Genomic DNA, 15,847 nt, shown 5'->3' on the forward strand with positions numbered 1-15,847 from the left:
AAATATGGGGAGTTCAAGTGGGAAAGAAAATTACAACATAGTCTTACTGAAATAACCAGGAAATTCAAGTACTTTACACCCATGCACACAGGTGTATTAATTTTGGTTTCTTTTCCTCTGGAGCCATTCTTAGTCAGGCCCTTGACACCAATTCACAGATCATACACATGGACAGAAAGCTACTGGCTTTGGTTTTTTTCATGCTTAGTAATCCTTACCCCCAGAAAAAACCACTGCAGATATGAGACAGCTGAAGTTACCAAAACAATAAAACAACTACATTCTTGTGATGTGCTGTCTTTTTTATTTTGTTCAGTTACTCACAGATTCACAAAATTCAGCAGTTGGTAGTGGGTCACCAAGTCATTCATTAGTGCAAATTCATGTGACATTCAGCCCTCCTTGTCTTTTAGGCAAGTGACACTCCTGGTGCCTGGCCTTTGACCTTCTTGGTTTGTTTTCTTAAACTTCCTCCATTCTAACCAGGATAAGTGATAATTTAAGTGGATTTGCACTTCAAATGAATCTAGTGCTATATAAACATGGTTTTGCAGAAGATATTTGGTGGTATATGAAAAACCCTCAAAAGTGATGGAAATTTTTGAAGCTCTTACAGAAAAGTTCATGAAAGACAGCAGTCTGTCTGGGCCTGCTGCACCACTGCTGTGACCAGAGCTCTGTACAGGTACAGCTCCAGTGTAAGCTGTGCATATTGAATACAAAGCCTTGAGACAATCCAATATGTAGAAAAATAAATTTCTGGCAGAATTCAGCTGCTGGATTGGAAAGATACATGGACAGATAGAGCAGTTTTTTTCTGCATGTACACTTTTAACAGTGCAATATGATAAGTTAACACAAGTGTGTTGAATTGTATTCTAAAATCATTTCCATGTGTGTACAAAATTGTGTCATTTAAATGTAATGGAATTTACAAGGTAATATTTAAAGCATATTACAAATGGTGATTGAAAACATGTTTTTACTCTATAATAAGGAAGCACAGTTTGCTAAAAGTAGCATTTAATATAATTCACATGAATAAGGTGTTAAATTGTATTTTTTTACCTTTGCAGTTCAGCAAATATATGCCAATAAAATGCCAATAAAACTAATTTTAAAATGCTTTTATATTATTGTGCACTTAGGACAAACCTGACCTACATAAAAGGATGACAGGTTTTAGAAGTACTTCATTCAAGTACATCTAAATTTCTGTAAGAACTTTAGAGAAATGAGAGTATTTAATACTAAATAATATTTTTCCTGTGCAAAGCTTAAGTAACTTTCCTTTTATTTGAGTTTTCTAGATCCAGTATCTGAAACTGAACAAGAACACACAAAGCAGCAAAATTCACATTACCTTTTGTATACCCTTATAGCTCAGTTTACATTAATATAACTCTACAAAGTTATAAAAAGGACATCACAGATTGAAAAGGGAAACCAAATAAAACCAAATTAAAAAAAAAAAAAAACAAAAAACAAAAACAACAAAAAAAAACCTGCAAGACACCAGACCAAGAAGAGAATGTGTAATATTTTCTCTTTTATTATTTTTTCTTTGAAGATTACCTAACATCCTCGTGGTAATAACCCAAGGTACTATGTAAACAAATTTCAATGCTGCTCAAATGAATTAAAATACTCTGTTCAGCTCCTGCAGTAAGTCAGAACAGTGGCACCAATTCCTTTCAACATTAAATCACATTCATCTCATTGTACATGACTCTTGTGCAAGTAGTAAAGGCTTTATTCATGACCTTGGCTACATCAGTAGAGAGGGATATATCAGCTATTTATGTATTTAAAAAAATTAAACGGACAGAAGAACAGATTCTGTCGTCTCAAATACCAGCAGCATCTTTCTACATATTTAGGATACGTTTGGCCTAAGCCTTTAACACCTTTTAGAACAGCCATGCAGTAAAACAAACTTGGAGATGTTTCTTTAGAGAACACTGAGCAGTTTAAACATTTTTCTGAATGATAAAGCCAAGATAAAGCAAATCCAGGCCCTTTTAAATGGCTGCAATTTTTCATACACTTAAAGCTCTATAAAACTAGAGCCCATTAGTATATATATTTATATTTTTATATATATTTTTTTAAATAAGTCTCTTGTCTGCTTTCAAAATTTATGGAGGGGTTTTTCTGGTCTTTTGAAAGGGCAATAAATAAAAGTAGAAAAGGCTGAACTGTTTTGCATATATTTGTGGAAGAACGGAGAACAATTAAACTTTTAGAGTTCCAGAAAGATCACTGTACAGAACAAAAAGCTTATATACAATTAAGTGTGCAATTTTAGTTGGCTGGGCTTTTTATTATGCAAGATATCCTTTTTGACTAGGAGCCACTTCTACTCTTGTCCAAATCCCTCTGTTTCTTCAATGGCAAAGAGCAACTTCTCTTTTAGTTGTTCATAGCTTTTATATGGTGGCAAATCCAAACGATTAAAACTGAGCAGGAAAAAAAAACAGAATTTTGTTAAGTTTATCTAAATCCCATGTAGGACTCTACAGAACTCAATTGTTATAGTAGACATTACAAATGTTGTGATCTAACAATTAGAAAAAAAGAAATAATCAGCACAATCTCACTGCCTTGGCATTTCTACAAGAAGTAAAAACAAAGTTTCGGAGGAATATCTTAAGAAACAAAAGACTGTTACCAGATAAAAACACAATGGTGAAAGACTAAAGGCTTTCCAAGACACAGGGAACTATAATACTTAGAAAAAATATCGTATAAAAACATGATAATTACAATAATTACTTATAATAGTACTACATAGAAAAGGAAATTTTCATCATAAAGTTTAATATAATCCTAGTTTGATTCATCTCCAAATTTCAACAGCAGCATGAAAAAGTTGAACTTTTCTCCTTCCTACATGTTTGGATATAGGTGGTTTTTTTCCCCTTCTGCCAAAAACATTACATTCCATGTCTTCCCCAAAATTGTCTTAGACAAAATATGTTTAACTCTTGCAAACATCACTCAAAACAAAATCCAGTGGAGAAAATGTAAAATGGAGGATACCCTTCACAGAATCACAAGGTTAGGAGAGACCTCCAAGATCATCAAGTTCAACCCATGCATTAACACCTCAACTAGATCATGGCATTAAGTACCATATCCAGTCTTTTTTTAAACACATCCAGGGATGGTGACTCCACCACCTCCCCAAACAGCCCATTCCAATACTTTATTATTCTTCCAGTGAAAAACTTTTTCCTAATATCCAACCTATATTTCCCTTGGCACAGCTTGAGACTGTGTCCTCTCATTCTGTCAGTTGCTGCCTTAAGTAGATTGTTTAAAAGTATGATGAATATTATTGTCACAGGTTGCCAAAGGAAAGTGTCCATTTTGCACAGTTTATATAAAATACTGATCTGTGTACCTGATGCAACAGCTCAGTACGCACAGGAATGCCAAGCCAATAATGGCCCATCTATCATTTCTTTCACACTACTTCTTCTTGTGACTATACATTTTATCTTTTATAATGTTACTGCATAATAATTGTATCTAATAACTGTGTCTACTACTAACATGACTTGTTCAGTTATTTAATATTCTCTAAAAGAATTAGAAAAACATCTTTCAGTTCTATACAAGGATGTTCTCATCCTTTTGATAGATCTGATATTGACAAACTGTTCAGCACAGTTGGAAAATTCAAGAAGTGGGCAACTAGGAAACTTTTCAATACTGGCATGAAAAGGCAATCAAATGAAGCTGAAGATGGAGATAGACAATTGATCCAAATTATATTTCATTTGATTTGGCCAATGCAAGCCTGGAAGACATAAACCACTAAAGGTACAGGAAGTTTACACATATCAACTCACCATGTGTGGCTTCTTGGTAACCAGGTTTCCTTACCAACTTTTTCAATGCAGAATTTCTGAGGACCATTACTTCCTAGAAAAGATTTTGAAAAGTATAATCTGTGCCTTTTAAGTAGCATACATGATATATACATGACATAAGACCCAACTGACACAGCAGACAGAGTTCACTAGTCTAATTTCCAAATTGTTTATAAACATATTAATGGGATTTACTATATAAAAAGCCCTTCTAGATCCAAGGTGATGAACATTAAGTTCCTCTTATCTGTACACTTGCAGCATGTTTCATTTGCAAATGAAACAGTGGCAATATAAAAACAGTTCTGATCACCTTTTACTTACCCATAAGTTCAGCAAATCCACCCAGTGGTAATCTGCAAGTGCCAGTGACAAACTGCAGAAGTCGCATGCGAACCTCGTTGTCTGTTTCTTTTACAAACTAGGCACAGAAATTCAAATTACTTAATAAAAAGCTTTAACACAGTGGGACAAAAACAAAAACCCCATGAGATGGTTGAAAAAATATCATTCCATTTAAAAATACACCACTTTGGTTTGGTACCAGTTTGCATTTCTTTACTTCAGCAAAACTGGAGGGAAAAGAACAGTGACTACAGATTATATGCACTGTCAGCCATTATAATGTGAAGGCTGGGAAGAGCAAATAAGAAGAATCCTTACCTGTTTTATTCTACATTAAAATATAAATCATGCCAATGCTTTGTATGAAGACTACTGCCATTATTATTCAACACAGCACTAGTCTAGCCACTCTGGGTATTTTAAGACTAAGGAAATCTTGCATATAAAGTTGGTACTTCTGGTATAGATTCTTTCAGTACCAAGCATCTTAAAAAGATGTATCATCAGATCTTACAATATAAATAAGATAAGAAATAACTGATTTGCATCACTTTCCCTGAGAAACTTGGTCAAAAGCATCTGTAAAATGGTGATTTTTTCAAAAGATAGGAAGACCCTAGGTCTGACTTCTATTTAGGAAAATTTGTAGAAACTGTGAGCCTGAATAGTATTTGAGGGTTTTCCTCAGCCAATTTCATTAAAATGCGAGTGAAGATTAGTAAGTGCTAGACTGGAACAGTTAATATTTGACAAATCATCAAAAGTACTATGTGACATTTTTAGATCGCAGAATCAGAATGCTTTGGGTTGAAAGGGACCTTAAAGATCATCTAGTTTTAACCCCTCTGCCATGGCAGGCACACTTTCCACTAGACCAGATTGCTCAGAGCTCCATGCAGCCTAGCCTTGAACACCTCCAGGGGTGGGGCATCCACAGCTTCTCCGGACAATCTATTCCAGTGCCTCACCACCCTCACAGCAAAGAACTTCCTCCTAATATCTAACTAAAGCTACCCTCTTTTTAAATCCATTTACCCTTGTCCTGTCACTACATGCTCTTGTAAGAAGTCCCTCTCTGTTCTTCTTATAGGCTCCCTTCAGGTACTGGAAAGTGAAGATATACAGGTGTACTACATAAAAGAACTTTCAGAAGGTTGATCATTAAGAATAAAATAAACTTCATTGAATAATCAGTAAGGACAAATACTGAAGAAGAAAATATTCATAAGCCAGCATCCAAATGTAATGTGTGTATCTATCTGCCATTTCTCACCCTAAAGTATCCTCCCTAAAGACCAGTAATCCTCCTTTTCTGAAAAGAAAAAAAGAAAGCAAGCTGTAAGAACATTCATCTGGACAGCCCTCCACTCCACATGTCATTTGTGCTACAGATCAAAAGAAAACCTAGAGAAGTCAGAAATGTAACTGATTAACATACCTGCCAGAACCATATGATCTGCTTGCTATTCCTCGTGTAATGACGATAAACAGTGTTCCTCTGCCAGTCTGCTAAATCAACTTCTTGCATACCACAGAGCATTACCTAGAAAAGAGAATGATTTCTTCACATTAAACACATAAATTAAGAGTATTTTCTATTTTGTATGAGACATGGTAACAAAAATGAAAACTTCTGCTCTGAAAAAAGGACCGGTAATTTTTTAATTTTACTACACAATTAGATTTTTCCTTATCTTGAGTTTACAGAGCTACTTAAAAATTGTGTGGTCTGAAAGACTGAATGCCAGGAACTTGCTATCTTCCAACTAATAGCTCAGTCATAAAAGATACTACCTTTCCCATAAGAGGAATTTTTATATTAAGGAGGATATTACCCTTTCCATTAAATCTTCACCTCATATTCCAAAACGATGATGATTAAATTGCTGCTACTGCTACTACTAATAAAGATAAAATGTACTGCAAAGTATAAGTCTGAAAAGTACTCATTACAAGAGGCAATGAAAACTGAAGGTTCTAAAGGCAAAGCCTTCTATGAAACCGAACACTGAGTAAGACTGAGCAAAGTCTTTTCTTAGAAAAAAATCCTCCCTATTTAACTTAAGATTTCAGAAAACTGCTCATTATATACAGGGAAAATTGTCAAGTCACACAGAAATAAATGAGCAAAGCACTACAGAGCCTTTTGTCCCCACTCCACAAGGCCAAGAGTGAACACAGGCCAGGCCGCTTGTTAAGTAAACGTGGAGCATGCAAGCAATCCCTGTTATCAGCTCTTGGCTTGCACACTGAGGATCTGCAAAGCTCCATTTCATGCTTTGTTGGTTCCTCCAATTTTCTGCCTTTAAATATAAGAACCCTAGAACGTATCTCAGACCATATATTTGATACTAAGCAATCACTAACAATCAACTTCTTTGTCATCTGTTACACAGTAATTCTACCCATCTACCACAGAGGGAAAAGTCTGGGACTCAGATCCATCAGTGATCTCATTTAGTTCCACAGAAACTTTCAAAAATACATTTTAATGCTGAACACCACAAACACTGATTCCATTTTCATCTTGATTTAATCCCACTGCTACTAATAAATTCTCCATGTTCCAGAAGCTATCAAATACAGCATGCACAGAGGAGAGATTCACACTGACCTATCCATTTAATCTCTCTGTACGTATTATCTTTGCAAAAGGCAAAAATTATTAATAAAAAACCTCACCTCCAGTTCCTTTTCATCAAAATAATGTAGCCATTGTAGAGGAACTACTTCATTAAAACCATCAAGAAAAGCTTTGGTTTGTTCTCTTACTCCCCGAGAAAATCGCCACTCTGCCATTAGCCTGGGATAGAACAAAACCAAAAAGGAATTAAGCATCAATTAGCACTCAACATGAAGAAGTTCAAACACATAAGATTGTGTATGTGTTCCCATCATGTAAGAATCCCTCAAGTTTCACTTCTTACACTGTTCAATTCCATTAACTATAAGGAACCTACTATACTATAGTACCACAAATCTTCAAATTTAGATAATACTAAAGTAGGAAGATGTAACTTAGATTAGCATTCCAGTTAAAAAGAAGTATTATTATTAACCTTAATTTATCTATATATTACAGAAACTATCTCTCTGAGAAACTGAAGACCCCTAATTTAAGTGGACACTTTATGTGCAGCACTGGACATACAGTGTATCACAGAAAAGGGTCTGTATACATCTGCTTTTGAGATCACTGAATGGACAGATCAGAAACAGATGTTCAGAAAAATAAGGGCAGCGATAAAATTAGGAAATAAGCAGAAAAGAATAGCAGAAAGAGTTTAAAAAAAAACAGTTGAAATCACAGCATGTTGCACACCATTCTGAATTTCAGTTTCATTTATAACAAAGGTCTAAACAATTTCATAATCTTCCATCAAATAGATATCTTCCCTCTACCTGCATTTGTTACCTGAAGTTACTGAAAATAGGCTTGCTCATTTCAGTTTCACCTGTTCTCTCACTGTGCATAAAAGCACATGGTCTCCATTTGTTCCAAGCAATTGTATATCAAGATAGCAACATGTACCAAGATACCAGTTCAATAACAGTCACAAGAATTACATAGTAGCATGGGGAGAAAAAGTAAAAACAAAACAAAACCAAATCAACAGAAACTACCATGTCAAAAAAAGACTAGAGCAAAAGGAGAAACATGGAACACTTTTTTCAGCATCTACACCTTCCTACCCAATATATTCTTCTTTGTTCTCCTCAGTTACCAAGATATTTGAACCTCCTGATTTCAGTTCATGTGAGGTTACTTTTCCTAAGAGCTCCATATCCACACAGAAGTACATTTCCAAGTTACACTCCTCAATGTTATTATCCCTGGATGCAAAGAAAAAAAAATTACAATGAATTCTGTATAAACAAAAAAAAAAATAAAAATCCATAAAACATCAAAGACACACACATACACAAAAAATAGACTACAAACCTTATCCAAATAAGTGAGTTGTAAAATTCAGTATCAATAGATTCCAGGTCTTTAATAGTAAGCTTTTTGCTCAGCATTCGTTTGTAGAAAGGCAGAGAAAAACCAGTGTCAATAAATTTCCCATGAAACAATGCCTGTTAAACAGAAAAATATGTTAAGTTTTCATTGAACTACTGAATTATTGAAGTATTTCTGGACTTCAAGTATTTTTTTTTTTCTTTCTCCTTCAAATAATAAAAAACACTAAATAGCAGTAGCAGCTTTATAAAGCCATATTGATAAAGAACAAAACATTAAATTAAATGGGAAGCAAAGACATAATTTATCCAAGCATATGTTATCACAATTTAGAAATTCTTTTATTAAAAAAAAAACCAAAACTTCTCATAAAAGGACTTCATCGTTTCTTCCCTTAATTATGTGAATAAGCATAATTGCCAAGTTTTATTTTATCCTACTTGATCAGAATATCTGATCCTGCTTGAGTATTACTGCCATTTTTTACTACATACATACATCCAGCAACATCATCCTTTACAGAATGCTACTGCAGCTTGTAAGAAAGAGCTTTGGGAATCACATTTTTTATAGGTGAGTAACAGAAGCGAGGAATTAAGTTCTCTATGAAAAAAACCACCAAACCCAAAACATGGTCACACTTGTCTCACACACATGCTCATAGGGTGTAAGCTGATTTCTAGTACTGAAGCACAGCATTACACACATACACAGAGTGTTAACCCCTACACTGACTCAGTGCATCTGAGAGCTCATGGAGCACAACCATAACTATGAAAACCCTTTCTTCACTAAAACAGCTCTTTTAAAAAAAAACATCCTAAACATTGGCCATGTATGGCATTCATTACTTCTCTTTCCTCTCAGCTGAAATACTGTGAGTGGAAGAGCCTATTAACAGTCCATTTCCTCTAGGCTCCATCTTTTTTTCCCACCTCATTTCCCCCTTTTAGGCTTAGCCTAGTATGCATTTTCTTGTGCTTAAAGAGACCTTAAAGAGGTTCTCTTAAAGGCATTTATGAATTTATTTACTTTTAAACTAGTCTGTTCTTCTCATGGGAGGGTGACCTGATAGAAATTCCATGTCAAGTGCAGTATCTGGGCATATGATTTTCTGCTTCTGCAAAATCAAGCTCTTAAAATCACCTTATTCAGTATGTATGATACTCTTAGAGCAAAATATAAAAGCTTCCTGAGCCAACTTAATTTAACAGATTTTTATTACAAAGTAAGATGTGTATTCTTTATGTTTAATCCTGTTTCAGCTGAAAACAACTATGGCTACTTCAGTATTTAAAACTAAAAATCTCACTCTATTTTAGAGCTGTGGGAAGAACTGCAACTTCATTTCCCAGTTGCATTATTACCTGAGCTATCTTAAGCCACTAGAGGGTATCCCAGGAAGCACTGCAGAGAGTTCCATCCAGTATAAACCATGAAAACACTCAAACATTGCAACAGACCACATCAGGAAGCATTACACAGGTCTCTCTCTTGCCCCACTTAGAGAATTTAAAATATAAACGCATAAATACTTCAGGAAATAAAACAATTTGTCTTTTAATTACATTAATTACTTTAATTAAGTTCTCTACAATGATCTGTACTGTTAAGAAATAGCTTTCCTAAAGTTAACATTTCTTACACACAAAATCAAAAATCACCAACTGAAAGAAGGCTCTAGCACCTAACTGGCTTTATCATGCTGCCCTGCTAAGTGGCCCTGGAACTTGCTGAGAACTAAAATAAAGAAAAAAGGTGGCAGCCTACTTAAAATGTTAACCCAATGAGGAAAATTTTTCATGACAGCACAAAAATTGTGAACTCAGCCAAAAAACGCTTGAAATCAGTGGTTATTGTCATAATTGAATACATTTCTTAAGAAGTATCTATAACAAAAGCAGAACTAAGAAACCACACAAACCTAATTTATTTTAAGTCTGAAAGTATTTTTTCATTTATGTTAAACTTGGCTTCTATTTATTCCAATTTTTGTACAAAAAGCCTGAACAACATAAGGCAGTAGTCTCTTCAGTATGAAAGTACACTTGTATCTACTCTTTTTGGTTTCACTATTCACCAAGTTGAGGGATGTTGATGAGAACTACCTGCAGACATGATGATTATATGGAAAGATGACTGTATCACTACATGGAAGGAAACAAATGTGACAGAAGAGGAGTCACTATAGAGGACCGACTCAGTGATACCAAAGAAATTATACAGCATGCCTGATCGGCTTGTAGTTTAAGAGAAATCAGATGGCAGAGAATCAGCTCCCTGATAGCTTCTGGTCTCCTCCTTATCTTTTATATCCAAGCATATACATTTAAATTAAGGCCCAGTGTACTCACATTCAAATTCATTTTTTATATATACTAAGGTGTACCAAGTCCAACTGAAGAACCTTTTTCACAAAATATTATTCACATTTTTCAGAGCATCAGTATTCAGACACTCAGACAACAGTTTGCATGAAGTACACACATCCAATTGATGAAAATAAAATATTATATCAAACATATTAACTTTGATCACTTTCCCAGGAAACATGAGTGTGCAAGAGACTTAACTCTCAGGGAATTGGCTTAATAAACTTATATGCCTTAATCTTCCATTTCTATGAGATTAAAATAACCTTTAATAACTGTACAAACAAATACTGTTCAGGAATAAATGTATAGCTACAGCAAATATAAAACCTTAAAAATCTAACCTACCATGGCAATAAAGCGCCCAATGAAACAGAAATATGAAAGATGGTCAGGATTGATTGTTGATGCTGGATTTATCTGCAGGCAATAGTTGCTCTTGCCAGCATATTCAAATAGGCAGTACATAGGGTTCAGTACTTCATGGGAAAGCAAGAAAAACCATTCTCTAAGGGAAAAAAAACATGTATACACATAAAAACCATCAAATACAGATGTTTATCACCATTCCCCTTAGGTAACTAGCAAAATGGTCAAAATATATGCAAACTTTGAAAAATAATATAAACAGTGTTGTATTAGAATCAAAGAATACTATATGGTATTACATATTTCTTAATTATAGAAAATTATTTATCAGATCAAATAATGTTAGAAAATAATTGTTTCCAAAGTTTAGAAATTACAATTAAGATTTTTATCTTGAACATACCTCACAGCACCAGTTTTAGCTGCCTATTAGTAACATTTTTTTCTTACACATCCTTGCCTCAACTAGTACACAGCATTTGCCCTCCTCATGCCTACTTTACTATCTACAACTCACATCTTTACTCAAAAAAATCACAGATTATTCCATGCATATTATAAACAACTTAGATAAAACAGAACAAAACAAACAAACTGAAACTTCAGCATACCTTATTTGCTCTTCCAGTCCGACAGCAAAACACTCACTGACTTACTGTAGTTTAACAAATTACCATGCAGTGGTTAAGCCTACACAATATGTAAAAATGTGTAAAAGTATCTTTTTTGCTGAGGTTAAATGAATATATGTTTTTGACCACTTTAATATTTTCCAACTCAGCTGACCTGAAATAATACCAGAATCTAGTATTTCAGTGTTCAGATAGGTGATTTTTATAATATTTCTTGCTTTATAGTATTTGCAGAGACCTCAGAACAGTCATACACACTCAGGAGCGTTTGTATCAGCCACTAAATGTTTTGTACTGAACAACCAGGCCTAGGAATAACTGATAAAAACAGCTGAAAATCTGTCCTATAACTGTAGGGACTGAATTCTGTCTTTCAGCTGTCACAGTTAAGAGGCATCTCTTCTATCCCTGTATTTATTCAAGATCAAGGAATAAAAATGAGATTTGCTGGCATGTTTCTCCTAACAGTGCCATGAAACTCAAGTCACGGATTATGAGTCACTATGATACACTTCCAACCCAAAGGCCAAGTATAAAGAGTAAACAGAGAAAGGCAGCCAGGATCCAAAAACCTAACAGGGTTCTGTGTATCTTCCAGTGAGCATGAGAATGTTGTACTGCACTCTAGGCAAGTTTCATACTGAGACAATTACATTAACTACACAGAAGCATCAAATTTAATCGGCATTTAAATTAGAACAAGTCAGATAACAAGGGAGGAATAAACTAAATCAGCCATTAACAAGAAGTTGCAGAAGCAATGAATTTTTCACATCAACAGCTAAAACTTGCCACAGGACATAATGTCATATTGGTCCTTCTATATGCAAGGTAAAAATCTGACAGGAACACTGAGTTTAGTCTGCTGAGAGACAGCTGATCTGTATTTGTACTAATGCAGTATTTCATTAGTCAGTACATGAACATTTATTTAGTGTCACTTAAGAATTCTCAGCTCAAGTTACAATGAGATCCTGGCTGGCTCTCAGTTTCACATACAAAATCTTGGGCAAGACTTAAGTAACTATGAAGAGATGAAACTACACTACTTATGTAGTATTTTTTTCTTTATTTATTCTCTTACTTTGTTTGATTAACACATTTCAATTAAATTATTCTAACATCTTTTCTATGGAAAGATCTATGAACTGTTCTGGTTCCCACCCTAAACCTATGCCCTCTCAATAGGGACACCAACCAAACAAAACCCATGCAAAGCACAAATTGAATTCCTCCTTGCAATCACTCCCCAAATGTCTATGTAATACTGTAATCAGAAGCAAAGCACCACATACCCAAAGAAGCTCAGCCTTCAGAGGCAAGCTCCCTTACTAACAAATACTACTCATTTTCACTGAATTCAGTTTTAACACAGGAAGCTACATAAAACCAGAATAAAACCAAACCAGAACATCTTTACGTTAAAAAAAAAATACAAAAAACCCCCCAAAAAAACCTAACAAAAAGAAAAAAAAACCAAAACAACCTAACAAAAAAAATTCTATCACTGACAACCTCTTCCAATTCCCTGGATATACAGTAGTACTGAATTTTTTTTCCTAGCAATAGCATTTCATTCAAGTAACTGGTAGCAGCAGTCAGTGGTTGTATCCTCTGTGGTCAATAAATGAAACCTTGTCTATGGTTTTCCTGTTATCAGATTTTTCCCCTCTGAGTTCCACTTCAGATTCTAGAAAAACCCATAGTCCAGCTGTTTCACATTCCAATGGAGCCAACACAGTCTGTCTGTTGTTCCTCCACGCCTTCATGCCTCTCCTTTCATTTATTTCCTTTCTGTTCTTATCAGCCTGAATCTGGTGTTCGCTTGCCATTTTTCCAGATAAGCATAACGCTTTATTTTCCCACAGTCCCCACTTCTGGGAAAATTGAACTTTCTGATAGAAAGTTTCTTAAGTAACTTAGTCCACAGCATTTAATTTCATTCCAATTTAAACATCACTCTTTGTCAAAGAACTGAGCAACTGAGACCATAGTTTTACCAATGTGAAGTTATAACCTGTAACAATAGCCAGTGCTGCCAGTTCCACCTTCTTAATATATTTAGGGGGACTAAAAAGGTACCTAAGGTCAGACTGCAAGAGAAATCAAGGCTAAAGTGCTGTTAAAAAAATAAGAACGGTTTAAGAAAATTTCTTTTACCTTGCCAAGCCACCATAATCCAATCCTTCTTCTCCTCTAAAAATAACATATAATCTTCTCCTCAAATCATAGGGTTTTAATGCCATAATCTATTAGAAAATAAATAAATAAGTTATAAATTATGGATTGCCACTACATCACTCATTGATGTATTTAACTTAGGTTGACACAGAAATTGTGTATACATCATATGTTACACAAATTTGAAAAGCAAATAGACCATATCTCATGGGAAAAGGAATCAATGAACTACACACAAAAATACCAACTTGGACTTAAAGTCCTTGAGCAGCAGACTACCAGAAAGTGGACGGAATATCTGGGAAGTATTGCTGTGTGGGTATCCTGTTCTTACATTCTTCCTAATGCAGTCATTATTTAAAGAAAATAGGTGAAAAGGCACTTCACCTGATATATATGATTTTTGATTTTAGGGAAATCACATAAAGAAATAATTTAATCCAGACTAAGTTCATACTTCTTATTTATAGAGAATCCCTGCCAAGAGGTCTTGTGTTGACAAGAGCAAGAATTTTCATTATCCATTGGCAGCAGACTATAAGAGCTCAAGGACTATAAGCTTCAATTACACAGATTTAATCTTTGAAGGACAAAACAGGACACCAGTCTTAGCTGGAGAAAACAACATATTGTAAGGTATCTAAACACACAGGAATCAGAAAAGCAAATCCAACGTGGCTGATGCCACAGTAGGTTAAGCTATGGAACTCTACCACAAGAGGCTATAGATGCAAAAAGTTCACAAGAGGAGCACAGACTAGCTCACAGAAGACAAATCCCTTGAGGATTATTAAAATACTCAGAAACCACTTCAAGCTCAAGAAGCATTTCAATTGTAAACAGCTAAAAATGAAAGATCATATGGTAAAAGTATTATATACAATACTTCTTTTCTTACAGTTTTCCCTAAGAAACCCCCACTAGCTAATACCAAGGGAAGATTACTGTGCCTGAAGGACCATTAGTCTGAACTAGCTATGGCCATTTTTGTTCTTCTGCTGTCTTGATAAACAAACACAATAATTTCTGCAGGCTTACTTGCTGGAAGGAATCCTCAAACAAGGTCTGTCTGGATACATTGATTTTCACATGACTTGGCAGTGCATTGGACTGTAATCATAAGGCAATAACATTAAAAGGCAGCACATACACAGGTAAAAACTCATAATTTAAATAAATAAAAAATTACTAAATCAGTACCTGACACAAGTACCGGAAATGAGCAAGCTTCCACCTAAAGCTACGCTCATAAGCAATCTGTGGCCCTTTATTTCTGTAAGGAAACATATTGGAGATACATTAATAATGCAGATACCAAATATTAGTTTCAATGCTAAACAACAGCATGAAGATTTCAAAAATACACAAAATTTGTTATTGTAAGATATGATCAAATGCAGCTGGTGGTTTGGAATGCCAGTCTTCCCTTCTACCATCCCTTGCCCATTCTTTTTTTGCAAGTCAATTTACCAAATTTGATAGAAAGATAAAAGATCAAGGAGATATGAAGTCCCTATGAAATCTGTAAAAACGACAAGTCACATAGATGAGAGACATCTATTTATCATCTTCATTCAGAGAAAGACTGCTAAGTTAGGCTTTATAAATTCAGCTGCTTCTGGAACTATTAAGGACTTTCTAGTGCAACATTCTACAGGGTCATTGAATACTAAGTCATTACTATGCTGTCAGAAGTAAACCCTACCTCATATAAAAGACATTAAGAAAGCCACCAGAGGTTGGGTCAAGACTCCTATTTAAATATTTAAAAGAGATTTGCATGTAAACTTTTTCAGAAGTACTCAGAACTTCTTTGTTTAGACATTACTGTTGCTACAGTGTGTATAATTATAAGCAATACTCCTAATGACCATTTGCTGTTCCTTTAAAAATGCAACTATTAGTTACATTAGTTCAGTATTCAAGTTAATCTCATTGCCCCTCTCTATTTTTAAAATTATTACAATCTTGGTATTTCAAAAGCATATAAAAACTATTGAACATCAGAGCAGTACAGCAAAATGTGTCATAGATGAAGTAAAAAATAAAATTTCTGAATATATTAAATTTATAATATAAAAACTTGTTGATAATTTAGTGTTCAATTCC

At 34.6% G+C, this 15,847-nt stretch overlaps 1 protein-coding gene across 5 annotated transcripts in view; it reads right to left on the bottom strand.

Moving 5' to 3' along the window:
* Positions 1-1,532: 1,532 nt before the first annotated feature.
* The window catches only part of WWP1 (WW domain containing E3 ubiquitin protein ligase 1), a 59,165-nt gene continuing 44,850 nt past the window's right edge, over positions 1,533-15,847 (bottom strand). For all 5 annotated transcript variants that reach the window (XM_056485236.1, XM_056485234.1, XM_056485235.1 and 2 more), the window contains 11 exons: positions 14,939-15,011; positions 14,777-14,848; positions 13,718-13,806; positions 10,905-11,064; positions 8,167-8,300; positions 7,917-8,057; positions 6,906-7,026; positions 5,662-5,766; positions 4,203-4,299; positions 3,858-3,930; positions 1,533-2,459 (listed from right to left, as the gene is read on the bottom strand). In XM_056485236.1, the coding sequence (XP_056341211.1) occupies positions 2,360-2,459; positions 3,858-3,930; positions 4,203-4,299; positions 5,662-5,766; positions 6,906-7,026; positions 7,917-8,057; positions 8,167-8,300; positions 10,905-11,064; positions 13,718-13,806; positions 14,777-14,848; positions 14,939-15,011 (1,165 nt within the window). In that variant the 3' untranslated portion in view covers positions 1,533-2,359. The remainder of the gene's footprint in view (positions 2,460-3,857; positions 3,931-4,202; positions 4,300-5,661; positions 5,767-6,905; positions 7,027-7,916; positions 8,058-8,166; positions 8,301-10,904; positions 11,065-13,717; positions 13,807-14,776; positions 14,849-14,938; positions 15,012-15,847) is intronic.

The sequence above is a fragment of the Oenanthe melanoleuca genome, chromosome 2 (genome assembly GCF_029582105.1).
Source record: "Oenanthe melanoleuca isolate GR-GAL-2019-014 chromosome 2, OMel1.0, whole genome shotgun sequence".
NCBI lineage: Eukaryota > Metazoa > Chordata > Aves > Passeriformes > Muscicapidae > Oenanthe > Oenanthe melanoleuca.